This window comes from Sebastes fasciatus, chromosome 1 (assembly GCF_043250625.1).
Source record: "Sebastes fasciatus isolate fSebFas1 chromosome 1, fSebFas1.pri, whole genome shotgun sequence".
NCBI classification, from domain to species: domain Eukaryota; kingdom Metazoa; phylum Chordata; class Actinopteri; order Perciformes; family Sebastidae; genus Sebastes; species Sebastes fasciatus.
The window spans coordinates 5797864-5810975 of NC_133795.1; the positions used below are offsets into that span (position 1 = coordinate 5797864).

The window sequence follows — 13112 nt, forward strand, 5'->3', positions numbered from 1 at the left end:
CGTCATCTAGTGGAAACGTACAGTGTTGCCAGCCAGCCAGAGCCGGTATATGACGTGTTATGTGAAGGGTGGGGCAGATCTTTTTCTGCAAGTGCATGTGAGTCAGAGCCTTTGACACAATTTCGTCCATGTATGATTTAGCGGACTCGTGGCCCTGGGGGTTCCTTGGAATTGTGGGTGTGAGCTGGTTCTGAGCAGCCTGATCCCATCTGAAAACCACAGGCATTTCTGGCTCACTTCCACCTGCCTGTAATGAAATGTTTGGCAAAAACAAGGGAGATGAAATACTAAATACTAAAGATAGAAGATACAGAAATTCAGTGCAGTCACTCAAATCATGAGTGTACTATTAAGCTGGCGTGTTTCCTGGTTTAAGAAAATGGTTACTTTTGTTTTCTCTACCTATGAGTTGAATTGATGAGTCATTGTTTCACATTGATATGGTATTTTTGTGCAGGATGATTCCTTGGACCGTTTCCATTTTAAAGAGCAACTTGCAGGTGACGACCCAGTGAGTCAATGTGTAGGACAATTATGTAAAAACTAGAATGGCACTCGGAGAGCGCAGACCTCCGCCCCCTCTCCGTTCAGCTTGCGCCATCATCCACGTGTATTTTTGTTTATGTTGATATCAGCTGTACGTAGCGGAGCATCGTAAAACACTTCATTCAAATTGGACAGAAACAAAATAAATCTCACCTAAACCGTCGTCGTTACTCTTTCAATCAATCACCACGTGTGCTCTGGTCGAACTCAACTGTGATTTCACCGAGTTTAATGTGAAAAAACGCAGAATCTACAGTGTACACCGGAATAATATATACTGCAATTAAGTGACGATACTAAGTGTTGTCTGTGTTAATAGAGTGGTACAGGAATGAGTCCTAAAACCTGTTAATGAGTTACCATTTTGGCACTTCCAGTTCCCTCGTCTGGAAGTCAATGTTTTTTTTGGATGTGTTTTTAGTTAGATGCCTGAATTTAGGTCTTTGGTTAATACAAGCTTAAGAGATTTTAATGTTTTGTTCTATGATATAAAATATGCCAGTAGTAGAGAGTTTATTTTCTGCAATAATCCAAAACCCAATGGAAAAAAGCCAGTGTGATGCTGATGAACTTCCTGGTTGTCCTGCAAAAATACGTCATCCCTGTAGCAGTCTTTATAGCAAAATAGAAATATAATATAGTATATGATTTGGTAAGGCAGTATAACAGTATAACAAATGTGCATTCATACACAGATGATTGCGTCCAAGAGACCAGGAACTAAGAAAGTAAGAACCTGCACGTTGCTCTTTAAAAGGGCTGCTTGCGTTCTTGTGATTGTAGAGTTTGAGGTGTGTCACATCGTTGAAATATTTCTGTGGCTTCAGCAGCAGTCACAGGAGAGTCCTCTATTAGTTTCATGTAGGTGCTGGCATACAGGTGTGGAGTTTCAATAGGAGGAATTAGCCAGTGAAAGTGTGGGCTTATTGTCTTTGTTCCAGGTCAGTTGTTACCATGTAAATGATGCTAATGATAGTGAGTAGAGGGTGTGAGCAGGCGTGGGGTCCCCTCTGTCCTGCTGGGTGGTTCCCATTGTTCATTTAGTACCATGCTCTTCACTTTGCTACACCCACAATTATAAAGACAATGTTGTTATCAAGAAGGTAAACCTTGGCATTCAGTGTTGTCGTGGTTAATTGCAGTATAGTTTAGGAGTTAAAAAAATCTACATTTAAAATGAATACAAAATGGAAGCTTCCAGTCAAAGTGTGTGAATCGACAGATTAAACATGTAGCAGGAGACTCCAGCTTGTTGGCTGGTGTTATTAAAAACATAGTGCATAGTGTGTCTTTTTGGCGGGTGAGTGCTCCCCTGCTACATGAAAGCAAAGCGAGCCCCTGCTATTAATGATTAGACCGTAGTAACAGATTCCTAACATGTTTGCCCCGGTGGGGGAGATGGTTGTAGTAGATTGAGTCACACAGCGGTGCTTTGTGTGGTGTTTACAATATGAAAAGCAGAGATGGAAGTGGAGTATTCAAAGTCGGTGCGGGATTGATCGCTTATCTGTGAGTGACGGGAAGTGAAGCAGAGAAGAAATGTCTTGTAACAAGTTAAAAAAAACTGGCAAATAAACTTGTGCACAACCTGCTCATCTGGTCTGACTAAAAAGGAAGTGTGTAGGAGAGGGAGAGAAAGAGAGAGCAGAGCCTTGAAGGCAGCCTGAGGTATCTGTGATGTATCTGTGATGTCAGAGGAAGGAGGGGTGCGGGGGTTTAAAGGGGCGTGGTCAGCTCAGCTGAAACTCTTGCAACACCTATCTGGCTCCCTGAGAACAGACAAGAGGGAGTATTGTTCGGGGAAGCTCTAGCCCTGTGGGAAACTCAAAGTCAAAGGATTCAATACAAAGCAAAGAGAATTCAGCAGGGGTTTGATTAGCACAGAAATACCCTTCAAGGTAAGCCTTTTCATTATGTCCAGCTATTATCTGTTTTAAACAGGCAATGAGTTTTTATTGTTTTATTTCCTTGTGCTCCTTTACATGGTCTCTTTAGTGAGGTGTTGTACCTGCTCTGTGGGATCTAGATACAGGCACTCTGGCACTGCGAGCCACACTGTTGTAAAGGAAGATATGTGTTATAGTTAGTTTGTAGAGTGTAAATTATGCTTAGCTAATATGTTTGTCCCAGTGGGAGTGGAGATGATTTCTCTCAGTGTGCGAGATGTTTTTGTAGTTCAGGGTAATGTAGGTTGTTACCTTCTAGGATTTTCTCCTACATTAATCTCAGCCCCCTACTGCCGTGCAGCGTCTTTTCTTTTTTTACCGAAAATGAGAGCAGGGAAGAGTTGTTCACAGGCAAGTGCCTCCAAATCTGTTTAGTGAGCCCAGTATCAGTGGAGCAGATGTTTCATTCTGACACAGAGAGGTCCTGCCTCCACAGCACAACGAAATGAGAAACTGGCCTGCCGCCTGGCACAGTTTTGCTCCATGCAGTTGCAGCAGCAGCAGCATTATAATTGCTCCTGTGTTTTAGCCCCAAACCTACACCTGGCTGGCTGGACCGCTGAGCCCCATTCACAGCTTGTTGTGTTGTTCCTGCTAATGTTGCAAGGTAATCAAAGAAATGGTGCTAAAAATAGGGCTGAATGATTTTGAAAAACTATCTAATAGCGATTATTTTGACCATTGCAAATGCGCTATGATTTGCAATGTTGGAGGGAAGGATTGTTTTTACATAATTATTCTCATTTTTATTGAAAAACATGTAAATGATTATGGTGTGATGTTTGCAGTGATCTTTAACAAACAAAGATATTTTCTTAAGTCTGTAAAATACGATATGTAGGCCAATACATCTCTGCAGCATGATAATATTTAATTTGAAATGGTGTTATGACACACATTTCATCTTTAACAAACATTGTGCCTCCTGCGATTTGAAAATTGCAGAAGGCCATATTGTGATTTCGATAGAATTTCAATTAACTGTGCAGCCCTAGCTAAAAGGAAGGCTTCTGTGGCTGAGTTGTTTTTGTGTTGTGTTGTCTTTTGGCGGGATTGATCATCCTCGTACGGGAAGCTTCTACCTTTTTCTGAGTAAATTGAGGCGTCAGCCTTTCTGTATCAAATGACATTTCTGTTTTATGTAGTGCAAATCCACATTTTCATCAATAGTCCTGTGTTGGCTTGTTGCACTCAGTGATGTGTCATGTCTGTCTCGTCTCTACTCCCTCCCCTCCCCCCCTCTCTGACAAACTGTCTCTTTCTCTCTGCAGCTGTATCAGTGGAAGCAGTTAGAGAATTTGTATTTCCGCGAGAAGAAATTTGCCGTGGAAGTGAACGACCCACACAGGTCAGACACGGCAAACCGCTTAATCTCTGTTAACTGATCTTAATGGGTCTTTTCCCTGTTTTTTTTTTTTTTTTAAGTGTTCCCATTTTAGTTGCTGCTTGCTTCAGATGTCCTTATCCTACACCTTTACACACTGTGAAGGGCATCTGCAGCCAGTGGCCCATTTTAGGACACCTTGTTAATAGCTGTAGCTTGTGTGTTAAATGAGTGTTTTCCTGCTGTTTAGTGGCCGCTTTATTATTCTAAAGTTGCTATAAGACCTCTGCCCCTTCACACAGGCTTTAATGTGGCCCTTTTAGCCTCCAAAGCTGTTATTAAATCCCACTGTCTGTTTCAAAAGGTTGCTGCACGTCTGCTCTTCAGTATATTATTACACAAAGACCCACAAATTTAATTGTCTTTAATTTATAATCTTCTTTTCTAACCTTTGCTTAACACATCTTTTTTTTTTTAAATCTTAATTAAAGCCTTTGTTAATCTGCCATCAACTGTTCAGAGTTTGTATGCAGCTGTTGAGCAGATTTGCTTCTTGGATCAAGTTCTGAACGTTTGTCTTGTTATCTTCTGCAGAAGAACAGTGACCAAGCGAACCTTCGGACAGACTGGTCTGGTTATTCACACGTGGTATGCCAGCCATTCTCTGATTAAAACCATCTGGGTGATGGCCATCAGTCAACACCAGTTCTACCTGGACAGGAAGCAAAGCAAAGTGAGTGTTTTCTCCTCACAGATTCACTTTACTTCGTTCACGTTTCCTGCCAACTCAGATGTAGTTGGAAACAGTCTAATACTCTGTAATGCTTGAACTGTGTGATGTCAAGTGACCTGCATAGGTGAGCCACCTGCAGATCAGGGTCAGGTGTGTGTGTGTTAGGGTGACACAGGGAAAAAACGTTGATGATGGAGGAGCATCAAATGATTTGCTGATATACACAATGTGTTTGTGTTCTCCACTAGTCAGTTTGTCTTGTAATGACCCTATTATCAGCTGAATTGTGGGTGATAACATTTGTTATCATTTAACCGACTTCAGTGTGTTGTTGACCGGTGACAGATTCTTTCTCTTTCAGTCTGAATATGGACTGTAGTTCTGTTTCTGTAAAAGGTTATTGCGTCACAGGATGGTGACTGTTAATCATGTGATGCACTGCCTGATCCGTGTCCCATGCCTGTGACTTGAGTAAATAGTTTGATAAAGGGATATGATCCCGTGCTAGTCAGCTTTATGTTGACTAATTGTCACGTCCTTACTTTAAAAGGAATAGAATAGCGGTTATTTGTTGAACCTGAAGTGACAGGCGGTTAGGTGGCTTAAATTGAGAATGCACAAGAGCTTGTAATTGCTCTGAGTGAAAGATTTTTATCACTCTGCCGATATAGCAGACAGAATGATATATTCGTTATAGTATAGAGTGCCTATTTTGCCTTGTCTGTGGCTTAAGAGGAAACACATTCAACTCAACGTGAAGTAGTGTTGTCACAATACTGGAATTTCTCACTGATACAATACTTTGAAAAATATCAATATTCAATATAATTTTCCATGCCATAGGGAAAATTGACACAACATTGAGGGCATACAATTTTAGATTTTTATTAAAAGATAAATATGACAAGGCTATAACATGACAATGACGATTTTCTTTTCTTGGCTAGTAGCAGAGAACAGCAGAATGACAGTAGTAAACATTAACAATAGAAACCAACAGATGTTGGTGTCAACTTGCTGTTGGAGAGTAGACAGACACATGTTGTTTTATGACCGCACCATTGACAATAAATAAGAAAAGGCACATTGTGTTCACAGCCTAGATCCTTGTACGCGTGTTAAATAAGGATGCACGGATTTATTGGCTGAACATCGGTATCAGCCGATATTCGCCTTGTTGACTGCCTTCTTTCACAGTTTTTTGAAAAATAAGTGCTTAAAACAAACCCGACGGCGCCTGTCGTCATGACAGAGTTGTGTCGCCGAATCAGCAGCTGGTTACTGTCGTCCGAGATTGACCGCAAAACACAACATTTAGCCAGCGTAAAATTTATGCAACACAACAGATAAACATCGGTGAATGTCATCTTATTTGCAAATAGGCTGATAGCTTATATTAAAGGTTGTTTCATAAATTTGTTTGATTGAATTTGTGCTCTATCAAAGAACATGTAATGAAATGCTGAATGACTTTAAAACAGCTCAGTTATTTTTTTTTTATAATGAAGATGTCTTTGTTTCTCTGGCACAAAAGAGGAATAAATAACAGTAAAAGCAAAATGAACAAAAACATCGTTATCGGCCAAATTGTTATTTTAAACATTGGTATCTGTATCAGCCCAGAATCTCACATCTGCGCATGCCTAGTGTTAAAAGTTGTCCGAATGCCCTGAAGATGCACTGTGTTTGTGTTCATGATGGATATTTGCTGAGCATCGGGGCCATTATACAGTATGAGCGGTGTGTGATGTGCAGTCGGTGCTGGAGATGGATGAGTGTGTGGCTGCAGTCAAATGAGGTTATTCAGCCACTGTCTCTCTCAAAGGCAGATGGTGTGCCAGTGTTCATCCAGGAATAGAGCCCACGCTGATTGATGAGAGAGCAGTGAGCTTGGAGTACATGCAAATGGAGCTATCGCAGTGCGCTATCATGAAAATGAAGTACTCCCAGTCCCTCCTCCTCATCGCTGTTTCCTCCGTCTAACTGTCTCTTCCCTCCCTAACAGACAAAAATGACCACAACCAGGAGTTCAGGAGATATCGCCATGGACCTCACAGAGATCTGCGCACCGCGGATCACTAAACTCTCCAGCATCGAGAGCAGGGACCAGCTCATCATGGCCAGCAACGGAAGCCTCATCTCAGCCGGTAAGCAGAGAGTTAATCAGCTAATGGCCTCTGTTCGACATCAGAATGATGAGTGATGATTTATTGCTATAATTTGTATTTAATCAGATGTGTTCTGCTTATTCCAGGTTCGGCTGACTCTGAAGTCAGCGAGGAGCAGAAGAAAGAGAAGGTCGCCGAGTTGAAAAAGAAAGAAAAGGGCCTTCAAGACACACTGACACAGAAACTTGAAGAACTGAAGAAGATCTGCATGAGAGAAGCTGTGAGTGTCTCTCCCATTCTGTTACTTTCCAGTGACGTTTAAAACGTCAACACTCTCAGCTGACTGTTGGTTGTTGTTCTTATTTGCAGGAGATTACGGGCAGATTGCCTAAAGAGTATCCCTTAGCCACAGGTGAGAAGGCTCCTCACGTACGCCGTCGCGTTGGGACAGCCTTCAAGCTGGATGACCTTTTCCCCTATGATGAGGTTAGTGTAGCTATTGTTGTGTTGTGACGTTTTTATGTAATTTAGCATGTCACGCTTTGTCCAAACACAGTTCTTGCATCACTGTGTTTGTTTACCTGGAGATCATTTGACTTTTTCAAATGTGACTAAACAGTTTAACTAGTGTTTTGAGGCTTACAATGCATAATGCTTTGCGTGAAACATTTGTTGTGTTTTGTATCCGGTTTCCATCTGCAAGTCAATTGCAATATGAATTAGAATATAATGTGAATATGTCAGCACACTGAAAATGAAATGTTTTTAGATAAATACTGTAGATGTTTGAAGTCTGTTTCTTTGTACAGCGTACTGCCGTTGACAGGATCTGTCTTTGTTAACTGTGTGTTTGCGTGTTTCCCTGCAGGACCCACATCTGAGGAATCTGGAGAGCAGGTTCGCCTTGCAGCAGAAGATCGTGGAAGCAGCCATCAAGTTATCCAACGAGGGCGACCTCGGCAAGACGGTGAAGAAGAAGAGGAGGAGCAACTGTCTGGATGCGATGAGGAAGCTGGAGGAGATCGAAAAGGAGATCAACGCCTACAGGATCAAGAAGGGAAGGAAACCCACTCAGAGGGCCTCGCTGATCTTAGCAGGTAGATGTCACCAAGGACCGCAGAATCAAAGCTTGAAGTTCATTTTTAAGAACAGAGAAAAAGAAAAAGTGGTAATTCATTGAAAAGTCTGTCACTTTCTATGAAAAGTCTCTGAGGACCTTCTCTCTTCTGTCACCAGATGATTCCAACCCTTCAGAACTCAGCTCTCTGTCTGACAGCCTCACTCTGGATGATGGTAAGTGCCCAGGCATAGCCGTGCTCAGTGTGCATGTGTTCACTCCCCCATTTACTGCATTTTTAGATCAATTTTAACCAAGCAATCACGTTTATCTCCCAGATGATGACCTCAGTTCCCAGAGGCAACGGTCCAGATCGGTTCAGTATTCCCCACGACCACACCATGCAGAAACTCTGGACATCCACTACAACAATGAGAGACGGATCTCTGCCAATGACCAGCATGCAGACAGCAGGTACACAGCCAGCACTGACAACCATGAAATGTATTAATATATGAATTTCAGTGTGTGTCTGACAGTTGTTTTTGTAGACGCCCTGAGCATGGGAGCTAGTACAGACCTGTAGAGCACATCCAGAGCTACATTCCTGCCAGTCACCTCCTCCCTCCTTCTCCTGCCTCTCCAACAATCTCCCTCTTATCAGCCAAACGCACCGGCTTTAAAAATAGATGGAAAAGAACATGTTGCTGCCTGTGAAGGAGCAAACAACAATTCCAAGCTTGAGAGGAGAGAGGGGGAAACAGGAAAGTGGTGCTGGAAACTTAGTTTAAATGGCAGCTACTTCATGTTTACAAAATGATATGGGTGATTTAATCTCATTTTAAACAGTCATAATGGTTGCTGTTGCATGAAATGAAACATCAATGGACTATGTGATGGTAGTCATTCAGGTGTAAGTGATGACTAAAGTGCTGCATTCAAGCAAGGTGTTTTTTTCCTTCCGTTTTGAGAGCAAACATAGTAGCTGTTTATCTCAATAAAAAAGCAATACCCTAAAGAGGCGAATGCCCTGAAAACATTGTTCTTATCTGTGTTCCAGATTAAATTACGGCCACGTCCAGGAATCACTCCACTACAGTCACCGCGATGCCTTATCGAGCCACAGCAGCCCTTTTAAACCGGCTTCCAGACAGCCACGTGATGCCCGCAGCATGCCCCCCACCCCCCTCCTCACCCGCAACGCCTACAGCAGCACACAGCTCAGGTACCGATTCATCATCTTTTTTTTTTTTTTTTTTACTTTTTCACTCTCAGATATCTGCCTCATCATCAGCTCTCGGAGCCAGTTACACACCAGTGGTGCTGTGCACATCCTGAGTGCTGATGTGTGCCAACACATCTATTAGAAACCACAATCCATCAGCTAATAACTAAATTAATGAAGACAACACATATTAAATAGGGCTGTCAATCGATTCAAATATTTAACTGCGATTAATCGCACATTTTTTCTGTTCAAAATGTACCTTAAAGGGAGATTTGTCAAGTATTTGATACCCTTATCAACATTGGAGTGGGATAATATGCTTGCTTTATGCAAATATATGTATATATATTTTTTATTGGAAATCAATTAACAACACAAAACAATGATAAATATTGTCCAGAAACCGTCACAGGTACTGCATGTAGCATAAAAAATATGCTCAAATCATAACATGGCAAACTCAACAGCTGTCAATGTGCTGACTTGACTATGACTTGCCCCAAAACTGCATGTGATTATCATAAAGTGGGCATGTCTGTAAAGGGGAGACTCGTGGGTACCCATAGAACCCATTTTCATTCACATATCTTGAGGTCAGAGGTCAAGGGACCCTTTAAAAATGGCCATGACAGTTTTCCCTCACCAAAATTTAGATAAAGTTTGGAGCGTTATTTAGCCTCCTTTGCAATAATTTCATATGTTGCCAGTATCTTCACTCTAGCTTTAAAACTGAGCTCGCTACAACCTCCGAAAGATCGAATAGCACCCGGTCCCGTCAAATTTTTAAGAGGTTAATTAAAAACGCAAGTTGCGTTAATGCGTTAAAGATATTTGTGGCGTTAAAACAAATTTGCGTTAACGCGTTAGCACATTCTAATATTAAAACATTGACAGTTTTGAAGAGTTCTTTTCACATTTGTGTTTTGGTGAACAGCTTTTAAATAGTGCTTTTTCAATTGCAGGTCAGAGGATGCTCCACAGCATTTCCGCCAGCGTAGCGGAAGTCTGGAGTCCCAGTCTCAGCTCCTGCCAGAGGCCGAACCTCCCGTGCCAACGTTCACCTTCTCCCCAGCCCGACGCAGCAACAGCACAGAGGTCCTCGATGACGGCTCCTCCTACACGAGCCAGTCCAGCGTGGAGTACAGCGTCCCCGGTAACCACACGCACAGGCGCAGAGCTCGCGGCCGCCACAGAAAAGACCTGTACGCCAACACGGGCAGCATGCCCAACCTGGCCCAGCCAGACACCCGGTGCTACGCCTACCAACCACGGGCCAGACCCACCACGACAGCCTACTATGTGACGGGTTATCCCAGCTACGCAGAACCGGAGCCTTATTCCAACGGAGTGTACATGTACGACAACGAGATGGAGGGACACTATAACGTCAACCCTTCGTACCACGCCGCCCCAACAGCTTATCACAGCCATGACATGCACAGTCACTACGGCAACGACGAGATGGACGGCATGTCGCAGAACCCTTACGCCACGCTGCGGCCGCCCAGGAACCACCAGGTGCCCCGCGGCAACGAGCAGGTCGGCAAGAACATCCAGAAGGCTTTGGTGGCTGAACACTTGAGAGGCTGGTACCAACGCAACGCCACGCACAAACAGCCAGCTTACAACTACGACTACGACAGAGGCTCCCAGAAGAGCCTGGGCTATCAGACGATGCCCGCACCCCACAGCCACAACAACAGGAACATGTCCTACTCCGCAGGTTAGATCACTGCACCATCTATTACAGTGTATTGTGTTGTAGGGGTGGTTCACCTATGTATCGCGATTTATTTATTTATTTTACGATTTTGAAATTTATTTTTTAATACCAGAATCGATATCATATCCGTTCCATATCCGTCAACCAAAACAAACCGCAGAAAGTAGAAATCGGCGGAGGGTCCGCGTGGATACGACCTGCACCCTCACATGTTAAATCCAAAGCGGTAAACACTACACATCCAGTAAAGCATGGAAACACTTTGGGTTTCACACATTGCCACGAAAAGCAGAGCTAGACATCACGGCTAAAGCTGCATGTTAACTCTGTCACGGACAGGAAACGTTATCGTATCACGGTAACGTGAGGTCAAGCCAGCCGTCGCTCTCATCTCCGTGGTCAAATCGGCAGACGCTAAACTGTAGAGCACCCATATACTGACATTTATGTTAAGCGCATTCAAACAGCCCAGATGGAGCTGACCATGGAAGTATAAAGGGAACGGAGCTGACGGGAGAGCTACTTGGCGAAGTTAGCATAAGTATACATGTGTGTCTATGTCCAGTTTTCAAAATAAGGTGTTAACAAAGGGAACTATATATACAAAATACATATATGGAAATAAGATTGATTGGATTATATTCACCAGAGGTATAAAACATTACATGTTCTTTATAAATTAAATAGAAAATACCACTAATTTATGAGGGAAATTTATAATATTGGATTGCTGGAAAAAAATATAATAAATAACTAGACTTCAGGACATCTCTGACTAAATACATGCTGCAATCAAACATTTTTACTGTATTAATTTAGATATTTTCCAAAGTAAAAGTCCCTACAAGTGTATGATTCAACTTTTTCCTATGATCCAGTGTTAAAAAAGTTAACGAAATTCACAATAAATCGTATACACATATCGAATCGCGACCCAAGTACCGTGATAGTATTGAAACGGGAGATAGTGTATCGTCCCAGCCCTATTATGTTGTTCACTAGGTTTCACGTGTAGGTGGGTCATTTGCTGACTTGTACCATTTGTTTTCCTCCAGTGTCCACGGCGTCCTCCAGTGGAAACTGGCACAGCCACATGAGCAGTGTTGGTATGTCGGAATATGACATGCCCACGCACGCGCCGCAATCCTACGCTTACAGCACAGCCCCCTACAGCCACTCCGCCCACAACAGGTGAGAAAAAAAACATTGGCCTCAACTCATCCCCTTATCCAATAAGCCACTCCCTGATCCTCCTTATCCTAAACCTAAGCACTACTGTTTAATTACCCAGAATGGATGGCTGCAGGAAATATAAGCTGCTACTTGGTTTTGTTATCACAACACACAACAATACTGTGGACTGATGTGTAGCCAATTTTGCATCTTCTTCAACTTCACCCTTAAGTTTGGAAATGAGAAAACACCCTTCTGCTTAACATGACAGCGTGGTTCAGCAGTAGGATTATAGGATCTGTTCTTCCTCAGAGCTTAAGTCTGGTTCTGCTCTCCTCCTTAACTGTCCACTGGCCCCTGCTTTCTTATAGATATGGCGCCTCCCAGCTTTTAAAGGGCTCCTGGCTCAGCCCTGATGGCCGGAGGCGCTGTGCCTTTTTCCCTGCTAGTTCTTCCTCCTCCGCTTCCTCCTCCACCTCCTCCCTACCCTCCTCTTCCTTTCCCTCCTCCTCCTATTCCCCCTGTCGGGTCAGGCAGGTGGCCTCCAGCCCTGCGCGGCCACAATCCTCCAGAGGGCACAGGCTCAGTAAGGTGTCCTTTGCTAAAGGTAGTTCATAGTAAGTAAACAGCAACGGCCGGAGCCTGTGCGTTTGCTTCTCTCAGTTTGTCTGCAACGTGACTTCATAGTCTTGCTTGTTGATGTTTTGAAGTGCATTTTTGAGATGTTTGACTGATCTTTTCATTGTCATGTATGATAAAGTAACTGCATGGCTTATTTCAAAAACAAAACAAAACAAAAAAAACACGCCTGCCCTACCTCCTCTTCCAGCTGGCATATTGTCATCCAGTGGTCACATTTCTCTGCAGTGTGCATCGCATAGTTTGTTTTCCTCTGCTGTTTGCCTTCCTCTCGGCCCACGCAGAGAATCCGTGCCCATGTGCCGCCACTCACCCTTGACCTTTGCCCCCCCCCCTCTCATGCGCAGATGTCCCCCAGAGTTTGAGAGGCGGAGCTGTGATAGGATGGCGCGCCCTGCGGGGCCTTTAGAGAGATGTGGTGCTGTTACCTATGCTACTGACCAGGAAAATTAACCCCCTTCCCCCCAATTATCAGTCACAGCACAGAAGAAAGGGTGAGAGAGGGGAATGTAAAACTTCCCCACATGGTTATCATGGTGATGGTGGTGTGTGTTTTTAATATATGTGGCAGGGACTAACCATAGAAATAAAAAAGGAGTAAAACGGACAAAAGAAAGAAAATGACGATTGTTGTT

The 13112-nt window shown here is 43.3% G+C and overlaps 1 protein-coding gene across 4 annotated transcripts in view; it reads left to right on the plus strand.

The window, feature by feature from the left end:
- The window catches only part of frmd4ba (FERM domain containing 4Ba), a 62435-nt gene that overhangs the window by 46508 nt on the left and 2815 nt on the right, over positions 1-13112 (plus strand). For 2 of the 4 annotated variants that reach the window (XM_074650154.1, XM_074649912.1), the window contains exons 12-23: positions 3764-3840; positions 4411-4549; positions 6555-6696; positions 6804-6937; positions 7027-7143; positions 7526-7754; positions 7894-7950; positions 8053-8188; positions 8775-8939; positions 9905-10665; positions 11721-11856; positions 12210-12455. In XM_074650154.1, coding sequence (XP_074506255.1) covers positions 3764-3840; positions 4411-4549; positions 6555-6696; positions 6804-6937; positions 7027-7143; positions 7526-7754; positions 7894-7950; positions 8053-8188; positions 8775-8939; positions 9905-10665; positions 11721-11856; positions 12210-12455 — 2339 coding nt within the window. Of the gene's footprint in view, positions 1-3763; positions 3841-4410; positions 4550-6554; positions 6697-6803; positions 6938-7026; positions 7144-7525; positions 7755-7893; positions 7951-8052; positions 8189-8774; positions 8940-9904; positions 10666-11720; positions 11857-12209; positions 12456-12824; positions 12972-13112 lie in introns of all 4 variants that reach the window. The other 2 variants (XM_074650082.1, XM_074649998.1) reach the window with 2 other exon arrangements.